The sequence below is a fragment of the Pelodiscus sinensis genome, chromosome 19 (assembly GCF_049634645.1).
Source record: "Pelodiscus sinensis isolate JC-2024 chromosome 19, ASM4963464v1, whole genome shotgun sequence".
Taxonomy (NCBI): Eukaryota; Metazoa; Chordata; order Testudines; family Trionychidae; genus Pelodiscus; species Pelodiscus sinensis.
Genome location: NC_134729.1, coordinates 29,468,995 through 29,488,362, shown reverse-complemented (window position 1 = coordinate 29,488,362; position 19,368 = coordinate 29,468,995). Strand labels below are relative to the sequence as shown.

The window sequence follows — 19,368 nt, the reverse complement described above, 5'->3', positions numbered from 1 at the left end:
ATTACAGGTAGGGCTAGATTAAGACCTAGACACTAGACCCAGGCCTATGACCCCAGCTCCTGAACAATATTATGAAATTAGAGTCTCAGCTTTCATTAAATATAAAAATTATGGATGCAGAGGAAACATAAACCAAATGTAGCAGTTGCCTGCCTGAGTCTGCAGACAACCTGAAACAATAGGGTTCTTATGCAAAAGGGGTTTTTTTTGCGCAAAAACCTCATCCACAAAAAGCATGGAAAATAATATGCAAATGAAGTGAAAGAAGTTGCTAATGAGCACTTCATTTGCATTGCCTCTTCCGCAAAAAAGAGGCAGTGTAGACGTGCCCTTAGTTAAAGCAAGCAGTTCTCTTTACTCTCACTAGGTCAAAGCCTGGCCTGTTATAATGGCTGCCATTTCCCTGTGGCAATTGCAGGGAACTAGGATGTTAGCGAATAGTCGACTGGAGTATCGACTACTCACTTCCTCCCCTTGCTGCCTCTATGAGAGGCGGGGAGGAGGAAACAGGAGTTGGTACTGGGGGAAGCCAGCTTAAAAGCTGGTTCCCTCAGCACCATCTCCATGGTGCCACCTCCCCCCCCCCCCCCCCGCCTCTATCAAAGGCATCAGTGGGGGATAGGGGAGGCTGCTCCGGCAGCAGTTCCTGTCCGTGGGAGTCCCAGCAAGGAGCTGGCCCCCGTCGCAGACAGAGCTGCTGCTGCTAAGCAGCCCCTGTTTGTGGTGGACAGGGCTGGCTGCCATGAACAGGGGCTGCTGGATTCAGCATGAGCTGGGACTGAGCAGTTGCAGCTCGTGCTGATCCGGGATACTGCGCTTCTGCATTTTAAATGTACTAAAAGCCTGACGGCTTACTAAATTTAAAATGCGGAGCTGGAGCACGGGTGGCTCCTGGAGCCAGGACTCCTGAATCCCACATGAATCCCAGCTCCAGCAGCTGCCCCTGCTGCGGCTCTGCAGGGCAGTCCTTATTGACTAATTGTGAAGTCCATACAAATTGCATCGACTACACAATGAGCCAGATAACCGCAGTGTAACATCCTTACAGAGAACGTCCATTATTTCCAATGGGGTTGAAGCCAGGCTGCCCTTAGAGGAGAAATGCTCCCTCTGCCCTCTATGATTAGGGAGCAGGGTGGGGGGAAATGTAAGGTGGGAGGGGGAATGACAGGAACCTACCAGGGCACAGAAGGGAATTTGTGGGTTAAGTGGGATATGGGGGTCCAGGCAGGGGAACTAAAGGTAACAGGGTGCAGGGGAATGGGGTGTAGGAGGAAGCCTGGAGGTGCAGAGTAATAGAGGGTGCTTTGGCATTTGGGGTGCAGGGAGACTGGGGATGCAGAGGGATGTGGGGGTGCAGGGAGACTGGGGGTGCAGAGGGATGTGGGGGTGCAGGGAGACCGGGGATGCAGAGGGATGTGGGGGTGCAGGGAGACTGGAGGTGCAGAGGGATGTGGGGGTGCAGGGAGACCGGGGATGCAGAGGGATGTGGGGGTGCAGGGAGACTGGGGGTGCAGAGGGATGTGGGGGTGCAGGGAGACTGGGGGTGCAGAGGGATGTGGGGGTGCAGGGAGACCGGGGATGCAGAGGGATGTGGGGGTGCAGGGAGACTGGGGGTGCAGAGGGATGTGGGGGTGTAGGGAGACTGGGGGTGCAGAGGGATGTGGGGGTGCAGGGAGACTGGAGGTGCAGAGGGATGTGGGGGTGCAGGGAGACTGGGGGTGCAGAGGGATGTGGGGGTGCAGGGAGACTGGGGGTGCAGGGAGACCGGGGAGGGGGGCAGCTGGCCCAGGAGCCTGCAGAGGAGGTAGGAGCAGGGCGGGTGGCTGCGAGGCGCGCGGAGCCGGCAGGAGACCCCGGTGGTTTTGCGTGGGCGTGGAAAGCTGAGCTCGCTCCAGCGATTGGGCATGCCTCACCCCACGCAGGCCCCGCCCCGCACGTGGCCCCGCCCCACGCGTCACGGGCCGGAAGGGCGGGGCTGGCGGCGAGGAGCGCGCGAGCCCTGCCCACTCGTGACGCGCCGCGCCCGGTGGGTTGTACCACTCCCCACTCGGGTGGGGGGAGGCGCCTCCATTCGGTCCCTTCCCAGCCGCGCGTGGCCCGTGTGCGCAGCAATGGCCGCGCCGTGAGCCGGCGGGTGAGTGCGGGGCCCAGCTGCTCCCCCCCCCACGCGTGGGGCCCCGCGATCCCGCAGGGGGGGGGGCTCGGGGCCACGCGGGGCTGGCCGCGCACGGGTGTCTGCCGAGCTCCGGGCGCTGCGTGGGGGCCGGTCCGCCCCGGGGATGCTGCCGGGGGCCGCGCCTTGCAGAGAGCCTGGGGCGCGCCGCGCGCTCCGTTCACCGAGGGGCCAAGCTGCGGACACGCCCCCCCCCCAGGCAACCCTGCAGCCCCGCTCAGCCCCGGCTCCCGCAGGGACCCTCCGGCTGCGGCTCTGCATTCCCAGTGTTAGCAGCCGGGGGCTCCGTTCCGGCTTGTAGGGGTCTAGGGGCTCAGACCCCCCATAGGGGCTGCAGGCACCCTGCTCTGCGGGGCAGCCAGGGGAGCTGATACAGAGGCAGGTGGGCGGCTGCCAGGGGGCCCCCCGGGAGCACACTGGCTGTTGGCCCCACCCCTGGGGGCCATAGAACAGTCCAGTAACCGGTAAGAATCCATGGGGTGAATCGACTGTTGAATTCACCGATACTTGACATCCCCCCGGTGTGTTTCTGAGCCCGCTGCAGCCTGCACCATGTGGGCGGCTGAGTCTGCCGCCTGACCCTGGTGACTGTGTCTGGGGCCGTGCCTACTGCTCTGCCTGGGCATAGAAAATCTCTCCCCCGCCACCCCCAGCTGGGTAATAAGTTCCCCTTCTGATTTCCCAGCATGCCTCCCCTCCAGGCCTGGCCTTTGGGCAAGGTGAGTGAGGTGCTTGCCTAGGGCCCCATGCTGCCCGGCTCCCAGCACTGCCCGCCTGGCCGCTCACTCGCTGCCCTGATTGGGAGCCCTGTGGCTCGGCCCCACGCTGCTCAGCTCTTGGCTGCCCACCCAGGGCCGCTCACTCGCGCTGCCTTGGGCCTTGAAAACTCTTTGGCCAGGCCTGCTCCCCTAAGCCAAGCCGGGACCCTGTCTTTGCTCTGTGCTTGCTGCAGGTCTGCACTCCTGTGTTCTGCCTTAGCTCCCTGACTGGCAAACATCCTAGGTCGACTCTTGAATTTGTGGTTGGGCTTTAACACAAGTTAACTCTGGTGGTTTTTGAGTTACAGGGAGGATGCTACAGAAAGTCCCCCATCCCCCAGATACAAACGGGTTAAACATGACTGTAACAAGCGGCGGTGTCCCATCCAGTGTTCACTGAGGGCTTGTGGGGTGGCTCAAGAGAGATTCCAGGGCCACCCAGCTGATTAGCAGAGTGCTCACAGCTAGGTTTGTGTTTCTTCTGGTGGTGCACATTCACACCTCCCTTGGTGCATAGAAAAATTTATACTGCACATGGATGGAAAAGATTAGTAGTGACATTGGTCCTAGCCACACAACCCTGGTAGTACATGTGTGAAAACGTGGCTGGCTGTGGAGTTTGATGTAGCCCGGAGTATTGGAGTCCTGACCCCTCTCTTTCGTGGCCAGGTGCTGGCTACGCCTGGTTCGTGGGAGCTGCTGGCTGAGGAGTAGAGAAACTGCTGTGAGCCGGAGACCCCCAGTGCGCAGGTGCCATGGTGACTGAGGAGGAAGTGGAGGCCATTGGCCGGACGCTGGTGGATGAGACGCAGCCCCTGAAGACTCGCTTCCGAGCCCTCTTCACCCTGCGCAACGTGGGCGGCCGCGCTGCCATCGACTGGATCAGCCGGGCGTTCGGGGACGAGTCTGCCCTCCTAAAGCACGAGCTGGCGTACTGCCTGGGGCAGATGCAGGACGAACGTGCCATCCCCTGCCTGGTCCGCGTGCTGCAGGACGCCAGCCAGGAGCCCATGGTGCGCCATGAAGCAGGTATGAGAGCTCATTGCTGGCTCGTGGGTCTGGCCTGCTCCCACTCCCTAGAGGCCCCTGCCGGTCCAGCCCGAGCCGGACAGGGATGGGTGAAGCTAGGGCTGAGAGTCACAGCTTGTGCCTGTGTTGGCGTTCTCCTAGTTCAGCCTCTTTCCAGCTCTGTGCTGGCTGGCACCCCAGGGCTGCCCTGTGCGATCTTCCCAACTCCCTCCCGTGCAGTGGCTGGCAAAGCAGGGAGCACGGCGGCTCCTACTTCCCTGCACAGCCAGGTGCCCAGTGGAGCAGACTAAGGGTGTTAAACTGCGGTTAATTGACTAGTCGATGGAATTTCCATCAACTACTCAACTAGTGGCTAGGCACTTCCGCATTCCTCCTTTGAAATGTACAGGAGCCCCCACTGCAGCCTGGAGCCAGTGGGAAGTCCCGCTGACTGGGCTGCACGCAGTGTGCCTCGGCGGGGGCTCTTGTGCATTTCAAAGCCATGGAGCCCTGTGCCGACGCAGTCGGGGTTCCCCCCATCCTGCACCCCTATAGCAGCAAGAACAGATTCCACCAGCAATAGAATAGAGAGAGTTTGTTGCCCCTCCAGGATACAGCACGGCATAGACATGGTGTGATTACAGGATTTGGGGCCAGGATGTTTCAGACCCCTTGGGTTAGGGGTCCGTCACCCCTAGCCCTCTGCCCCAGCAACCTTAGTCTCCCTCCCTCGTGGTTCCAGCCCAAGACTGCCCCTCCCCCAACACACAGTTCCTTTGTTCCCTCTCTTCCCTTAACCCGTGGAACGGGTTTGGCCACTGTCCTGGGGGCATCAAGGTATCCCCTGCTGGGCCTGCTTCCAGACAGCCCAAGCATAGCAACCAGCAAGGTACTGACACTACACCACAAGCCCGGGTCAGCTGGGGACTCCCCTGAAATGCTGTGCTGAGCCCAGGATCAGCTGGGGAATTCCCAGCTGACCTCAGGCTCCATGGTGCTGCCAGTGTTTCAAAGGGGCACTGCACAGCTGGTCCCCGGCTCAGCTGTGCAAGGCTGCTGCTTTGAAGTACCCTCTTCCCCCCCTTTGCTGCCTCTGCCTGATAGAGGCAGCAAGAGAGGGAGAATCGACTAGTCGACTGACTATCCGATAAGCATTTGCTTATCGGATAGTCGATTAGTTAACATCCTTAGAGCAGACCCCATGTGGGGGGGTGTGTACGCTGAATCCAGGCCCCAGGAGTCAATGCCGAACTTGCTGTGTGGGGGGATGTGGCAGACGTCTCCTCGGCGCTGGCCTGAGGCTGCCTCCTACCCTCGGACAGCGCCGCGTGCTGCGTTTCCCTCCCCATTTCCGAACTCGGCTGTCGCTCTTTAGGAGTGCTGCAGCCCGGCGCGCGCCAGGGCTGTGTCCCCCTGCCCGAGGGGAGGGGCAAGGCCTCCGTAAAGAGGACTGCAGCACAGCCAAGCTCCCAGTGCAATGACCTGCCTCTGGTAACACTGCCCCCAGGAGCTGGCTTAGCCGCGCCCTTGCTCTGTGTTCCAGGGGAAGCCCTGGGAGCCATCGGGAACCCCCAGGTACTGGATGTTCTGAGGCGTTATTCAGCAGATCCGGTGATTGAGGTAAAGCTTCTTTTGCCTTCCCCTGCCACTGGAAGCTGTCGGTGCGGATTGTACTGCCCAGCAGTGTGGGCCAGTGGGAAGAGCTCCGCACTGTAACTGCGGAGGCCTGGGCCCTATTCCCAGCCCTGCTACTCACCTGCTGGGTGACCTGGGGAAAATCACTCCCCTGCTTCGTGCCTCAGTTTCCCCTTCCTCTTGATCTGTTGAGACTGCAACCTTTCAGGGCAGAGACTCTTCCTGTTTGTCCATCCAGTGCCTGACCCCTTGGGGGCCTGATCTCTGCTAGACTCTGTTGTGTTGCTGGGTGTCCAGGTGGCAATGTGAGGCCGGCAGTCACTGAGGGACTTCTGTTGAGGGGTGGACATGCCTGTGTGAATAACAGCCCGAGTCCTGCTGGCAGTGCGGGTTCTCCCCACCCTGAAGGGGCCCTGTCTGGGGCATTCAATATACATAGCTCCGGTGGTACTGCTATTGGGAATCCTGTCAACCAGGAACTGAACTGGTCCCAGTAGGGGGTTCTTTGTACATGGAAGACCCAGTGACCCTGCCCTAAGGCATAAGAAGAAACGGTTCCTGCCCTAGTAAATCTCACTGGACAGCCAGACCTCGTGGAAGCAGACGATCGGAGCTGTGTGTTTGAGTGCTGGCAGGGCTATCGCTCCTTTCGGGTGAGGCTTAACAGAGCTGTTGTGCCAGTGGGGAAACTGAGTCACAGAGGGGGATGTGACTGGGTGGTATTGCAGAGTGTCGGTGGCAGAGCTGGGAATGGAGCCAGGAGCTGGAGTCTCAGTCCTGCGCTCTGACCAGTAGATGCTGCTGCCTAGCTGGTGGAACTCTGCTTTCTCCAGGAGACCCCAGCAAAGATGTCTCTGCCCTGTTCTGCCGCAGGTAGCTGAGACCTGCCAGCTGGCGGTCAAGAGGCTCGAATGGCTGCAGAAGAACAAAGACGACCCCAGCGCCAACCCCTACCTCTCTGTGGACCCAGCGCCCCCGGATGAGGAGAAGGACGTGGCCAAGCTGCGGGAGACGCTGCTGGACGAGTCGCGCCCGCTGTTCGATCGATACCGCGCCATGTTCGCCCTGAGGAACGTGGGGGGCAAGGCCGCAGCGCTGGCGCTGGCTGATGGTGAGAGAGCCCTGGATAGCTGATGCTCTGGCTTCTCGCCATCTGCCCCGGGATCCCTGGGCCGGCGGGCACTACTGTGCCCTAGGAGGGGTAGAGCACTGGACTGTATCCCTGCTGTTCCCAGCATCATCCACCAGGGGGCGCCCTAGGTGGTGCCTAACCTACCCAGGGACAGGGCACCTTTCACAGCGCTCCACCCCCAGGGGCAGGGAGAGCAGACGTGCCCCCCCCCCCCCCCCCACGTCTTGTCACTCGGCCCCACTGGAGCCTTTGCACCTGCCTGCTTGATGGGAGAGCTCACAGTCCCTCCCCCCCCCCCCCCCCCCCGGCCCAGGGCACCATGTCAGAGTTCAGGATCCTCCATGGCACCAGACTGCAGCCAACAGTGGCTCTGTGCAGCTGGAACCCAGGGCCACAGAAGGGGACAGCTTGTCTCCTTGGCTGGCCCCACTCCCTGTGCGGGCCCGGCAGCGTGGGCCAGTGGGCAGAGCTCCACACTGCAACTGCGGAGGCCTGGGCTCTATTCCAGCCCTGCTACTCACCTGCTGGGTGACCTGGAGTAAATCACTTCCCTGCTCCATGCCTCAGTTTCCCCTCCCTGTTGGTTTGGAACCTTCAGGGCTGAGACTCTTTCTATTTGTCCAGCCAGTGCCTGACGCCTTCTCAGAAAGCGCGGGCTGGTCAGAGTCGGGAATCGCCACCGAACAGTCTAATCTCTGCTCCATTTGTGTTCTGCCCCCTCGGGTGGGCACCAGAGCTTCCTGGGGCAGGTCTGCCCTTCCCATTTTGGGGAGATCCTTGCTGAGAACTGCTGTTCTAGGGCCATGCCTGCCTCCTCCCCCCACTAGCTGAACCCACTTACCCCCAGGATCAGCCCCTGGCACCGCGCTTCCATCTGTGCACCCACAGCTGACACCAGAGGGCACCGCTCCCCCCAGTCCGGCTGCCGGTGTTCAGCATGCAAAGGGCAGAGGCCCGCAGGAGGGCCCGACCTGCAGAGCCTAGGCCAGGCCGGTTGTGGCCCCAGGCAGGTCTGACCCCGCTAGGGATGAGCAGAGCTGAGCCAAATCCACTGCAAAGACCTTCGGGGCTCATTGCCCGGAACCTGCCCCCCCATGGGGCCCCTTCCTGCGGGGTTGGTGCTGAGGAGGCTGCACTGGCAGCCCTGGAAGGCCCAAGCCTGCATCAGGCAAGAGCCTCCCCCACCCCCAGCTCTTGTGCCTTAGCCCCGCTCGGAGGGACCCCTGCAGGGCCGCTGAGTCCAAAGGTGCTGGAACTTGGGGGGGGGGGGGGGGGCTGTAGCACCCCCTGTCTGGAAGGAGTTTCCATCCGACCCAGGGCTTACTGTTTGGTTCAGTGGCCCTCAGCTCCCCTCTACACATGGTTCCAGCTTCCCGACTGGGTCCATGGCCTGGGTGCTGTGGTGTTGCCCCGGCAGAGCCTGGCTGAGCCCCCTTGTTCCCCCTGGACTTGAACTTGCCAACCGGAGGGTCCGGGCTGCACCTGCCGTGTTTAACCTCTGAGCAGCCGAGCCCCCCCGCAGCTCGCTCTGGGCCGCCTGTGAGCAGTCGTGTCCCTGTGCCAGGTGTGTGGGGAGGGTGGGGCCCAATATCCCAGAATCCTTTGGGGCACCTCCTTGCCGTACCTGCTCCAACCCTCCCGCTCTCCCCAGGCCTGGCGTGCGGCAGCGCCCTCTTCCGCCACGAGATCGGCTTTGTCCTGGGCCAGATGCAGCACGAGGCCTGCGTGCCCCAGCTGACGGCGGCGCTGGAGAGCGTGTCGGAGAACCCCATGGTGCGGCACGAGTGTGCCGAGGCGCTGGGCTCCATCGCCGGGGGGTCCTGCCTGGAGACGCTGCGGGCGTTTGCCCACGACGAGGAGCGGGTGGTGAGGGAGAGCTGCGAGGTGGCCCTGGACATGTACGCCTACGCCAACGGCCCCGAATTCCAGTACGCCGACGGGCTGAGCAAGCTGCAGGCCTCAGGCTGAGCAGGGGCCTGGCCCGGTCCTGGCGGGGAGCTGGGTGTGTGCTGGGGGCAGCTCCTGGGTGGGGGATCCAAGGCTGGATTCGGCCCTGCCCTGCACAGCCGCTTGCCCCTGGGCAGGAAGCCAGATCTGCATGGGTCCGCACGCAGAGCCCTGGGTGGGGCCAGCAGGCAGCTTGTTTCTTGGGGTCCCTGGGATGGGCTGGCAGCCCCGATCCAAGCCCGGGTGAGGAGGGGGGTTTCAGGGTCTGTGCTGGGGCCCAGGGCAGAGCCTCGCTGAGGTGCTTGGGGTGCGGCTGGTTCTACAGCAGCTTCATGCCGCCCAGCCTGGTGCGCCACTGGCGGGCCTCCCGGGAGGTAGCGGCTGCTTGGGACCTGCCGGGTGGAGCCTGCGCGTCACTCCAGGAACAAGCAAGCAAGAGCCAAAGCCTCTGCCTGTTCGGCCCAGCCCCTCTGCCTGAGAGCAGGAGAGCTCTGGGCCTTGCACAAGCCTGGCTTTGCACAGCGCCGGGCTGCCCTGCAGCATTTCCCTCTGGCCCGGGCGCTGGTGGCAGACCCCATGCCAGTGAGGGCCCAGCTAACCCCTGCTACAGCTGCCTTCTCTGAGCCCTGGCCTGTGGGCAGAGGGGTCGGGGGCCCCTCAGGGCCCTGCCATGGGGTCTCCCAGCAGTAGGTCACAGCCAGCGTGTAGCAGAGGGAGCGTGCAGGGCGCAGGGGCTGGCAGGGTGAGCTTTGCACCCGTCTGCCACAGGTTCCCAACCGGAGCCAATCCATTCCTGGGGAGGGAGGCTTCAAAGCTGGTGCCTTTAGGGGTGGGCAGTCTCCTCGGGGATAAGACTGTCTTGCAGCTGCTGCTGAGCATGGACGGAGCCTGCGGGGCCTGTTGGACGCAGCCGTTGGCTTGTGCGTGGGCTGGGAATAAACGCAGTGATGTAAAATCTGCCTCTGTCATGCAGTGGACTTGGGGGGGGCGGGCGCTTCCTCTGCTGGGTCTTAGTCTCCCTCCAGGAGTTGTGCAGCCAGAGAGCCATGCTGCCTCTCCTGCTGGGCCTTAGCTCCCTGCCAGGGCCCCTGTGGTCCGGTCTCTTGCTGGCCGTGGCCCTTGGGAAGAGTGGGGTGCAGGCTGCTGCATTGGGGTGGCAGGGAACCATGGGGCAGGAGCCCTGCGGTCCCTGCCTGGACCAGGCAAGAGTGTGGGGCCTTATAATGCATAGGCAGAGGGAAGAGCAGTCGGGGTTGGGGCAGGACCCTAGAGCTGGGGGAAGGTTTTGCCATGGGACAAGGCTGGGGCAGCTGACTGCCCAGGTGCCAAATGGGGCAGGTGCTGGGGGGCCCCCAACCCTCAGGGCCCCATGCCTGAGCAGAATAGCTTGGACTGGTTAGCTGGGCCTGGTTCTCTGCTGCCTGGCTCCCTGTGACATCTCTGGCCCCTGAACCCAGCCCCACTGGCACACTGCAGTTTGCAGACAGTCATCCCAGCCTGTAGGGAGTGGGGAATGGGGTTTAGGGCAGGGGGGCAGTGTCGGACACATATGCCTGTGTGACGGCGCGTTGGGGGTTCCCCGTCTCCTGCACCCCGAAATGGCACAAACAGACTGCACCAGCCGGTGGAATAGAGGAAGTTTATTGCCTCTCCAGGATACAGCACAGCACAGATGTAGTCTGGTCACAGAACTGGGCTAGGATGCCTCAGGCCCCCTTGAGTTGGGGGGAGACTGGGCCCCTAAACTCCAGCTCCTCTCCCTAGGCTGTCTCCTCCATCCTCACAGACAGCCAGCCACCAACTCCCTCCCTTCCAGCCCTGCCCCCCAGTCAGGGCAGCATTCACCTTCCTTTGTTCCTCTCCATGGGGGGTGTCTGGCCACTGGTTCAACAAGTTTGGCATTACCTCTGCCTAGTGAGGTTTTCCCTGCTGGGTTTTGCTCCAGACAGCAGAGGTCACCACAGCCCAGCAAGTACCCCCACTACGTCACAGCCTGGGACTGTGCCCATCACGGTGGCCTCTGAGCTCTGCCGGAAACCAGCTCTCCTGGATTCCAAGGCTGGAAGGGCCCTCTGGGCTCTGCCCTGTGCCGCACGGCCCCTGAGTCCTGTCTTGGACAGAGCTGGGAGCAAATGACAGGGACAGACGATCTGCCCGCCCCTTGGGAAAGCGCCCCCTGGTTAATTACGGTCTCTGTAAATATGGAGCCTTTCCCATCTCCATGTGTCTGGCAGCCCCTCTGCGGGATGGAGCCCAGGACTAAAGAATTGTTCCCCGTGGAGATCGCTTCCCTGGGCTTGTGCCCATCGGGAGTCGCAGCGCAGCCTTTCCTGCCGTTCGTCCTCGGCTCCTCTCTGCCCCCTCCGCTTACCAGCGTGCTTGGCCGGGGGCACCCCCCCCCCGGGGCGAGGGGGCACCAGCTGCTGTCACCAGCCACTCGTGGGCACTCTGTGTAATCCCCAGCTGGGGATGTTACATTTCTATTCATCGGCTAATCGAGTAGTCGATGGAATTTCTGTCGATTAGTCGATGAGGGGGGCACTTGCTATCCCGCTGAGCCTCTACATAAGAGCGGCCAGACGGGGTCGGACCAAAAGTCCATCTAGGCCAGTGTCCTGTCTGCCCACAGTGGCCAGTGCCAGAGGCCCCAGAGGGAGGGAACACAACAGGGAATCCTCATGTGATCCCTCCCCTAGTGCCCACCTGCAGAAAGGCCAGGGACACCAGGCGAATAGCCATTGATGGATGGACCGAACCTCCATGAATCTATCTAGCTCTTTTTTGAACCCTGTTAAAGTTCTAGCCTTCACTGCGTCCTCTGGCGAGGAGTTCCACAGGTTGACTCTGAACTTCCTTTTGTTTGTTTTAAACGTGCTGCCTATTCATTTCATTTGGTGACCCCTAGTTCTTATGTTGTGGGAATAAGGAAATCACTTTTCCTTATTCACTTTCTCCACACCACTCATGCTTTTATAGACCTCTATCCTATCCCCCCTCAGTCTCCTCTTTTCTGAGCTGAAAAGTCCAAGTCCTTTTAATCTCTCTTCATATGGGACCCGTTCCAAACCCCTCAGCATTTCTCTTGCCCTTTTCTAAACCTTTTCCAATGCCAATCGATCTTTTTTGGGATGAGGCGACCGCATCTGTACGCAGCGTTCAAGAGGTGGGTTTACCATGGATTTGTACAGAGGCTATAAGATATTCTCTGTCTTATTCTCTCTCCCTTTTAATGACTCTAATGTTCCATTTGCTTTTTTGAAAGTGTTGCCATTTCCCCCACTGAAACGTACAAGAGCCGCCCACAGTCCGCAGCCGGGACTGTTTCAATCCCCAGCGCCCCTGCCTCCCTGCTCCCTGCTGAAACAGTGCTGGGGGAGAGGAGGGTGGGACCCAGCTTTTGAGCCGGCTCCTGCCCTCACCCCTTGCTGCCTCTCTCTGATAGAGCCAGCAAGGGGGGAAGCGACTAGTCGAATTCCTGCTCGACTATCCAATGAGCACTTGTTTAGCGGGAGTCGACTAGGCGCTTACATCCCTATCCCCAGCGTGGCCGCCGGGGTAACTCCAGCCTCGCTTTCCAGCCTCGCTTTCCCCTGGTGCTTTCCGGCGGAGGCCAGCAGCTGTGTCCGGTTTGCTCACAGATGTTTTTTCCTCCACAAAAGCCCTTTATGAGGCACCCTCCCTCAATCCTCTTATTTCCTAAACCCACTAATGCTGCTGCAGCTCTGCTGGGGCGGGAGGAGGGAGCCTGTCCCCCGGGGCCAATGCACTGACTGGGCAGTGGGGGCTGGCAGAGCCCTGCAGACCGTGCGTCCGACGGGCAAGAGACTGGCAAAGGAATGTGCTGTGGCCGCGAGGGTTGCTGGGCATTGGGGCAGGGGCTGTGTTTTGGCTGGCTATGGGGTGGGCAGGGTGGAGCCGGTGGGCAGGCGGGGGCCAGCTGAAGGCAGTTCTGTTACTGCAGGTTTCAAGTGTGGCTCTGTGGTGGTCCGCAGGGAGGCTGGCAGGGGGAGATTCCGACCCTTTCTTGCCCAGGGGGCCAGGAGCCTGGCTGAGCTGGGGAAGGCCCAGAGACTTGAACCTTGGTCTCCCACGTCTGCCTGAGCGGCTTGGACTTTGACACAGGGCACGTGGTGGCAGCGTCACATTACGGGCCTGTTCAGCACAGCCCAGTCGCTGCTCTGCCCCAGGGGGTGCCCTGCACCTGGGAGCGGTGGTGCCAGAAGCTGGTATGACTCCGCTGGCTGAGCTGTTGGCATGACTCCCATACAGCCAGGGGAAACTGAGGCACAAAGGGGCAGTGACTCACTTAAGGTCATGTGGTGAGTCCAGGGCAGAGCTGGGAATAGAACCCAGGAGTCCTAGCCCCTGGATTCTCTGTGGGGGGTGGGACGTGGAGAGCCCAAGGGTGCCTGAAGGCTCAAGGCAGAGAGAGAAGCCCTAGAAGAGAAGTCGGCTGAGCCCTCAGCTGGAACTCCCCCCCGGATTACCCGGCCTGGCTGGTTCCTGGCCCCTTGGCAGCGCTGCCTCCCAAACACCGAGTTAGCCACAGGGCAAGTTCTGGCGTGTGGCCCGGCCACATTTCAACCTGGGCCGGCTCCCCAGACTCCTGTGGTTTCCACTGGGGTGTTCAGGTCTGGGGCAGCAGCATCGAATCCATGGGCTGAAAGAGACCTCACAAGGTCTCAGTGTCATTCCTTACTGCGCAGCAGCTGCCACGCTCCGCCCCAGAGGTGGCTGCACTAGCTGGGCTACCTCCCAGGTATCCACCTTGCACCAGCTTGGGAGGGCAATTAGTCTTCAGGTGGGCCAGGCCAGGGGGACAATGGTCAAAACTTTTCCTCTGGCCCTCACCATGTTAATATGCATATGCAAATTAGATCATGCATGGCTAGCTAGTGCCATTGAAGATAGGAGAGCCCACTTCACCCTGCAGAGAGCCAGCCTTGGACACGAAAGTAGGATCCACCATGGGAGCAGGCCCAGCCCCTTTGTTGGGGGGGGGGGGGGGGTTGGGAGTAGGGGTGACAAGGGGGCAGCAGAGACCCAAACCCAAGAAGTCAGATTCATTGGCCTCAGTTTCCCTGGCAGGTGTGTTGGCCCTTTAGCTGCCTCCACCAGACCCCCCCCCAAAAGAGCCCCTGTGCTGCCTGCCCTCCCAGTGCCGGGACCAGAGCCCTGGGCGTGTGAGCAGGGACGTCCCTCGCCGCTCTCACACCATCTGTCGCCGAGATTCCAGCCTGGGAGGGATTAACTCAGCCTGGGGGCAGCTGCCCCTCCCGGGCGCTGTGGGCGCTTGGCTTTCGTCTGCCCTGCTTCCCGGGCTGTGTGAGTTCCCACAGGGCAGCAGCAGCGCCGTCCAGCCCTCCGCGGCGTGCCCTGAGAGCACGAGATGTGCCTGGCACCTGGGAGCCCTGCAGCGTCTCGGCCGTTCCCTGGGGTAAGATTTCCAGAGGCACCGAGCCCTGGAGCTGGTGCAGCCAGCGGCAGACACTGGGGGTGGGACATGGCTAGATCCTGCCCATCTGCTCCTGGTACACCCAAGGCAAAGCCTGGCCAGCCCAAAGCCCTGAGCCACCTGCTCCTCTCCTGGCCTGGGGCTGGGAGCCACTGGGGCAGCATCCCCTTACGCTGAGCGGGCTGGAGGGACGTGCCTCGGGGAGAAGGTCGAGTGCAATCTGGACAGCCCCCTCACTGCTCTCCTCATGCACACACCTGGCTCAGCCCAGTCCAGGCCCTCTGGGGGCAGCGAGAGGCCTTGGGGAGCGCTGGAGCCCAACAGAGCACAATTTGCAGGTCCCACCCGGCTGAGAGTGTGGGGGGCAGATGGGAACCCCCCTCCACAATGCTGGGGGGATGTGCCCCTCATGCCAGCTGCACCCCGGGGCTCTTCAGCTCCCTGCCTGGTCGCCTCGGCTCCAGAGCTGCGAGTCCCAGGGCAGGGCAGGGGACTCCCCTGGGGCCAGTTGGCGGATGCTGGGCTGCACCTGGCGAGATCTGACTCGAGCGCAGAGCCACTGCCGGGTGCTGCCGGAGGAACGGGGCCCAGTGGGCAGGCTGCCGGGAGCTGGCAGCCTTGGGCCATGCGGGACATCAGGAGGGCTCAGTGGGGCAGGCGGGGGGGGGGGGGCTCAGCTCTGAAGAAGGCCATTTGGGGCTGGCTCCTGGCCTGTGCGCGCCTGATGGGGGCTGGGCTCCTGCCCTTGCTGCAGGACACCCCAGGGGAGGAGGAGATGCTCTATGCAGACTACAAGCCCCCAGCGCTGGATGCCGTTTGCCTGCCCGGCTACGTGCTGTACCTGCTCATGGCAGCGCTGATCGTGGTGGGCGTCGCCTACGCCATCGTGGGCCACTTGATCAAGGACCTGATACACGACTTCACTGGTGAGCGTCCTGGGACGCTGGGTGTGCTGGGCAGTGCGCACGGGGCGGGGGTGAGCAGTGAGCAGGGGGACGTTGGGCGGGGGTGAGCAGTCAGTGGGGGGGACACGGGGCGGGGGTGAGCAGTCAGCGGGGGGGGACACGGGGCAGGCCGGGGTGAGCAGTCAGCGGGGGGGACACGGGGCGGGGGTGAGCAGTGAGCAGGGGGACGTTGGGCGGGGGTGAGCAGTGAGCAGGGGGACGTTGGGCAGGGGTGAGCAGTCAGCGGGGGGGACACAGGGCGGGGGTGAGCAGTCAGCGGGGGGGACACGGGGCGGGAGTGAGCAGTCAGCGGTGGGGACACGGGGCGGGGGTGAGCAGTCAGTGGGGGGGACACGGGGCGGGGGTGAGCAGTCAGCGGGGGGGACACGGGGCGGGGGTGAGCAGTGAGCAGGGGGACGTTGGGCGGGGGTGAGCAGTGAGCAGGGGGACGTTGGGCAGGGGTGAGCAGTCAGCGGGGGGGACACAGGGCGGGGGTGAGCAGTCAGCGGTGGGGACACGGGGCGGGGGGTGAGCAGTCAGTGGGGGGGACACGGGGCAGGCCGGGGTGAGCAGTCAGTGGGGGGGACACGGGGCAGGCCGGGGTGAGCAGTCAGTGGGGGGGACACGGGGCGGGGGTGAGCAGTCAGCACAGGGACACAGGCCTAGAAGGTGGCTTGGGTGACTCAGATGCTGGGCAGAGACTTGGCCTCTCTCAGCTTGAGATAATCTGCTCCAGGCCCTGCGTCCGCTCTGGCTGGAAGCCGTTCCCAACTCGTGGCAGCCGGGCAGCCTCCGTCAAGGGACTTGGAGGCCTTGGGGAGGAGGCTGGCGCTCACTGAGCCCTTGGTTTGTAGCCTCAGTGCCAGTGCCAGGCTGGCTGTGGGCGAGGGCTGCTGGGGGTGGCTGGGGGACAGACAGCACCAGTGCTGGTGTCGTGCAGCCACCTCTATGGGTGACACACAGCAACGCAGAGCAACCGTTTGGGGCAGGGCGGGCGAGGCTGCCTGGGCTGGCTGAGGGAAGGCGGGGCCATGTGGGCCATGAGGGGAGTTTGGGCAGGATGTCGCAGTTACCGGCCCCATTGTTAGGAAAAGCCCCAGGGATCCCTCAGAAGGACAAGTATCAGGGAGTTCCAGTGACCCCTCAGCCTCTGCTGCCCTCGACGCCATGCTGGGTGCTGGCCTGCGGGATGGAGGCCCTGCTGCTCTGCCAAGAACCAGTAGAGATGAGGGTTGGAGGAGACCTCAGGAGGCATCGAGTCCAACCCCTACTCAGAGCAGGTCTGATCCCAACTAATTCATCCCAGGCAGGGCTCTGTCAAGCTTCTAGGGACGGAGATTCCCCCCCTCCCTGGGGAACCCCCCCCCCCAGCGCTTCCCCCCCTCCTAGGGAAAGAGTTTTTCCCGCTATCCAACCCCTAGCTCCCCCACTGCAACTTGAGCCCATCGCTCCTCGTTCTGCCCCCACTGAGAACAGCCTCTCGCCATCCTGTCTGGAACCCCCTCAGGTAGCTGACGGCTGCTCTCAAATCCCCCCTCGCTCTTCTCTTCTGCAGACTAAACAAGCCCAAATCCCTCAGCCTCCCGTAGGTCGTGTGCTCCAGCCCCTGAATCAGTTTGGTTGCCCTCCGCTGGACCCTCTCCAATGCGTCCACATCCTTTCTGTAGTGGGGGGCCCAGAACTGGACGTAATACTCCTGTAGATCTGCTGGCGATGCTCCTCCTAATGCAGCCCAATCTGCTGTTAGCCTTCTTGGCTACAAGGGCACACGGTTAGCTCAGATCCAGCTTCTCATGCACTGTAACCCCCAGGTCCTTTTCTGTCAAACTGGTGCTTAGCCAGTCGGTCCCCAGCCGGTAACAGTTCTTGGGATTCTTCCGTCCCAAGGGCAGGACTCTGCACTTGTCCTTGTTGAACCTCAGCAGATTTCTTTTGGCCCACTCCTCTAATCTGTCCAGGTCTCTCCGGACTCTATCCCTGTCCCCCAGCATAGCTACCTCTCCCCCTAGCTTAGTGTCATCCGCAAGTTTGCTCAGGGAGTAGCCCAACCCCTCGTCTAGATCATTAATGAGGATGTTGAACAAATCGGTCCCAGCACTGACCCCGGGGCACTCTGCTTGATACCGACCGCCAAGGAGCCATTGATCACGGTGGCGGTGCCGTCGGGGTTCCCCCGGTCCTGCAGCCCCGTAGCAGCACGAGCAGTCTCCACCAGCCAGTAGAACAGAGAGGGGTTTATTGATTTTCCAGAAGACAGCCCAGCCCATACGTGAAGTGGCTACAGGGGCTAGGGCCAGGATGCCTCAGACCCTAGGGCTAGGGGTCTGTCACCCCCAGGGCCCAGCGTAGCCTCTTCTCCCCATGCGTCCCACACTTCAGCTGCCTTCCCCCGAAGCCCCCTGCCTATTGTCTCCCTCCCTGCTCTCAACCGGGCGGACAGGTTGGGGGTCTTTTGCCTACTTGACTCAGCAGTTGTCCTGCTGGGCCATGTGGGGGTCGCCCACCGCCCAAGGATAGCAACCAGCAAGGTGCCAACACGACACCACAATCACTACTCGTTGAGCCCGACAGTCCAGCCACCGTGCGGTCCATTATCCTCAGCTTGCTGGCCAGGGTCCCGTGGGAGACCACGTCTAAAGCTTTGCTAAAGTCACGGTGTATCCCGTCCGCTGCCTTCCCTGTGTCCGCAGAGCCAGGTGTCTCCTCATTCCTGATCAGCCATTGCTGCCTCAGTGTCTGTGGCGCCCGCGGCCCTGCCCGCCTGCAGCAGAGCTGGCCTCGCGTGTGGGCAATTTCCAGGTCAGCCCTTGGGCTAACTGTACAAACCTCACCTCTGTCTTTGCCTGTGTCCAGACTGGGCCTTTGGGCCGAAGCCGGAGGAGCAGCCGGAGGAACAGCCAGAGGCCGGCGGGGGGGCCTCTGTGGGGCACACAATAGGGGTGCAGGAGAGGCGAGAGGAGGACACCGTCATGAAGGCGGAGGAGGGGCAGGGCTCCCAAGCTCCCTGCACCTTGCCTGAGCTGGAAGCGCCCCTGGCACAGCCCCCCGGCACTCCCCGTGGTTCCATCACCACCACGGACTCTCACAGGAAGAAATTCTTCTAGGGTGCAGCTTGGAGCAGGCATTGGGGGAGCTCGGGCGGTGGGGCCGGCAGAGCGGGTGCTGGGGGCGGTGGGACCGGCAGAGCGGGTGCTGGGGGCGGTGGGGCCGGCAGAGCGGGTGCTGGGGGCAGTGGGGCCGGCAGAGCGGGTGCTGGGGCGGTGGGGCCGGCAGAGCGGGTGCTGGGGGCGGTGGGGCCGGCAGAGCGGGTGCTGGGGCGGTGGGGACCGGCAGAGCGGGTGCTGGGGGCGGTGGGGCCGGCAGAGCGGGTGCTGGGGCGGTGGGGCCGGCAGAGCGGGTGCTGGGGGCGGTGGGGCCGGCAGAGCGGGTGCTGGGGCGGTGGGGCCGGCAGAGCGGGTGCTGGGGCGGTGGGGCCGGCAGAGCGGGTGCTGGGGGCGGTGAGGCCGGCAGAGCGGGTGCTGGGGGCGGTGGGGCCGGCAGAGCGGGTGCTGGGGGCGGTGGGGCCGGCAGAGCGGGTGCTGGGGCGGTGGGGCCGGCAGAGAGGGTGCTGGGGGCGGTGGGGCCGGCAGAGCGGGTGCTGGGGGCGGTGGGGCCGGCAGAGCGGGTGCTGGGGCGGTGGGGCCGGCAGAGCGGGTGCTGGGGCGGTGGGGCCGGCAGAGCGGGTGCTGGGGCGGTGGGGCCGGCAGAGCGGGTGCTGGGGCGGTGGGGCCGGCAGAGCGGGTGCTGGGGCTGTGGGACCGGCAGAGCGGGTGCTGGGGCGGTGGGACCGGCAGAGCGGGTGCTGGGGGCGGTGGGGCCGGCAGAGCAGGTGCTGGGGCGGTGGGGCCGGCAGAGCGGGTGCTGGGGGCAGTGGGGCCGGCAGAGCGGGTGCTGGGGCGGTGGGGCCGGCAGAGCGGGTGCTGGGGCGGTGGGGCCGGCAGAGCGGGTGCTGGGGCGGTGGGGCCGGCAGAGCGGGTGCTGGGGCTGTGGGACCGGCAGAGCGGGTGCTGGGGCGGTGGGACCGGCAGAGCGGGTGCTGGGGGCGGTGGGGCCGGCAGAGCGGGTGCTGGGGGCGGTGGGGCCGGCAGAGCAGGTGCTGGGGCGGTGGGGCCGGCAGAGCGGGTGCTGGGGCGGTGGGGCCGGCAGAGCGGGTGCTGGGGCGGTGGGGCCGGCAGAGCGGGTGCTGGGGCGGTGGGGCCGGCAGAGCGGGTGCTGGGGCGGTGGGGCCGGCAGAGCGGGTGCTGGGGGCGGTGGGGCCGGCAGAGCGGGTGCTG

At 63.3% G+C, this 19,368-nt stretch overlaps 2 protein-coding genes across 3 annotated transcripts; both read left to right on the top strand.

Annotated features, from left to right (window-relative positions):
- Positions 1-1,921: 1,921 nt before the first annotated feature.
- Positions 1,922-8,903, top strand: DOHH (deoxyhypusine hydroxylase). 2 transcript variants are annotated; one of them, XM_075903275.1, is made up of 5 exons: positions 1,922-2,029; positions 3,604-3,963; positions 5,486-5,562; positions 6,451-6,688; positions 8,361-8,903. In XM_075903275.1, the coding sequence occupies exons 2-5, from the start codon at positions 3,690-3,692 to the stop codon at positions 8,675-8,677; spliced, it is 906 nt and encodes a 301-aa protein (XP_075759390.1). In that variant the 5' UTR covers positions 1,922-2,029; positions 3,604-3,689; the 3' UTR covers positions 8,678-8,903. The 2 variants fall into 2 exon arrangements, with proteins under 2 accessions (XP_075759390.1, XP_075759388.1); XM_075903273.1 differs by having other exon boundaries at positions 1,983-2,137.
- Positions 8,904-9,049: 146 nt separating this feature from the next.
- SMIM44 (small integral membrane protein 44) lies at positions 9,050-18,238 on the top strand. The gene is made up of 3 exons (XM_075903276.1): positions 9,050-14,093; positions 14,866-15,037; positions 17,909-18,238. The coding sequence occupies exons 1-3, from the start codon at positions 14,046-14,048 to the stop codon at positions 18,157-18,159; spliced, it is 471 nt and encodes a 156-aa protein (XP_075759391.1). The 5' UTR covers positions 9,050-14,045; the 3' UTR covers positions 18,160-18,238.
- The last annotated feature ends 1,130 nt before the right edge of the window (positions 18,239-19,368 follow it).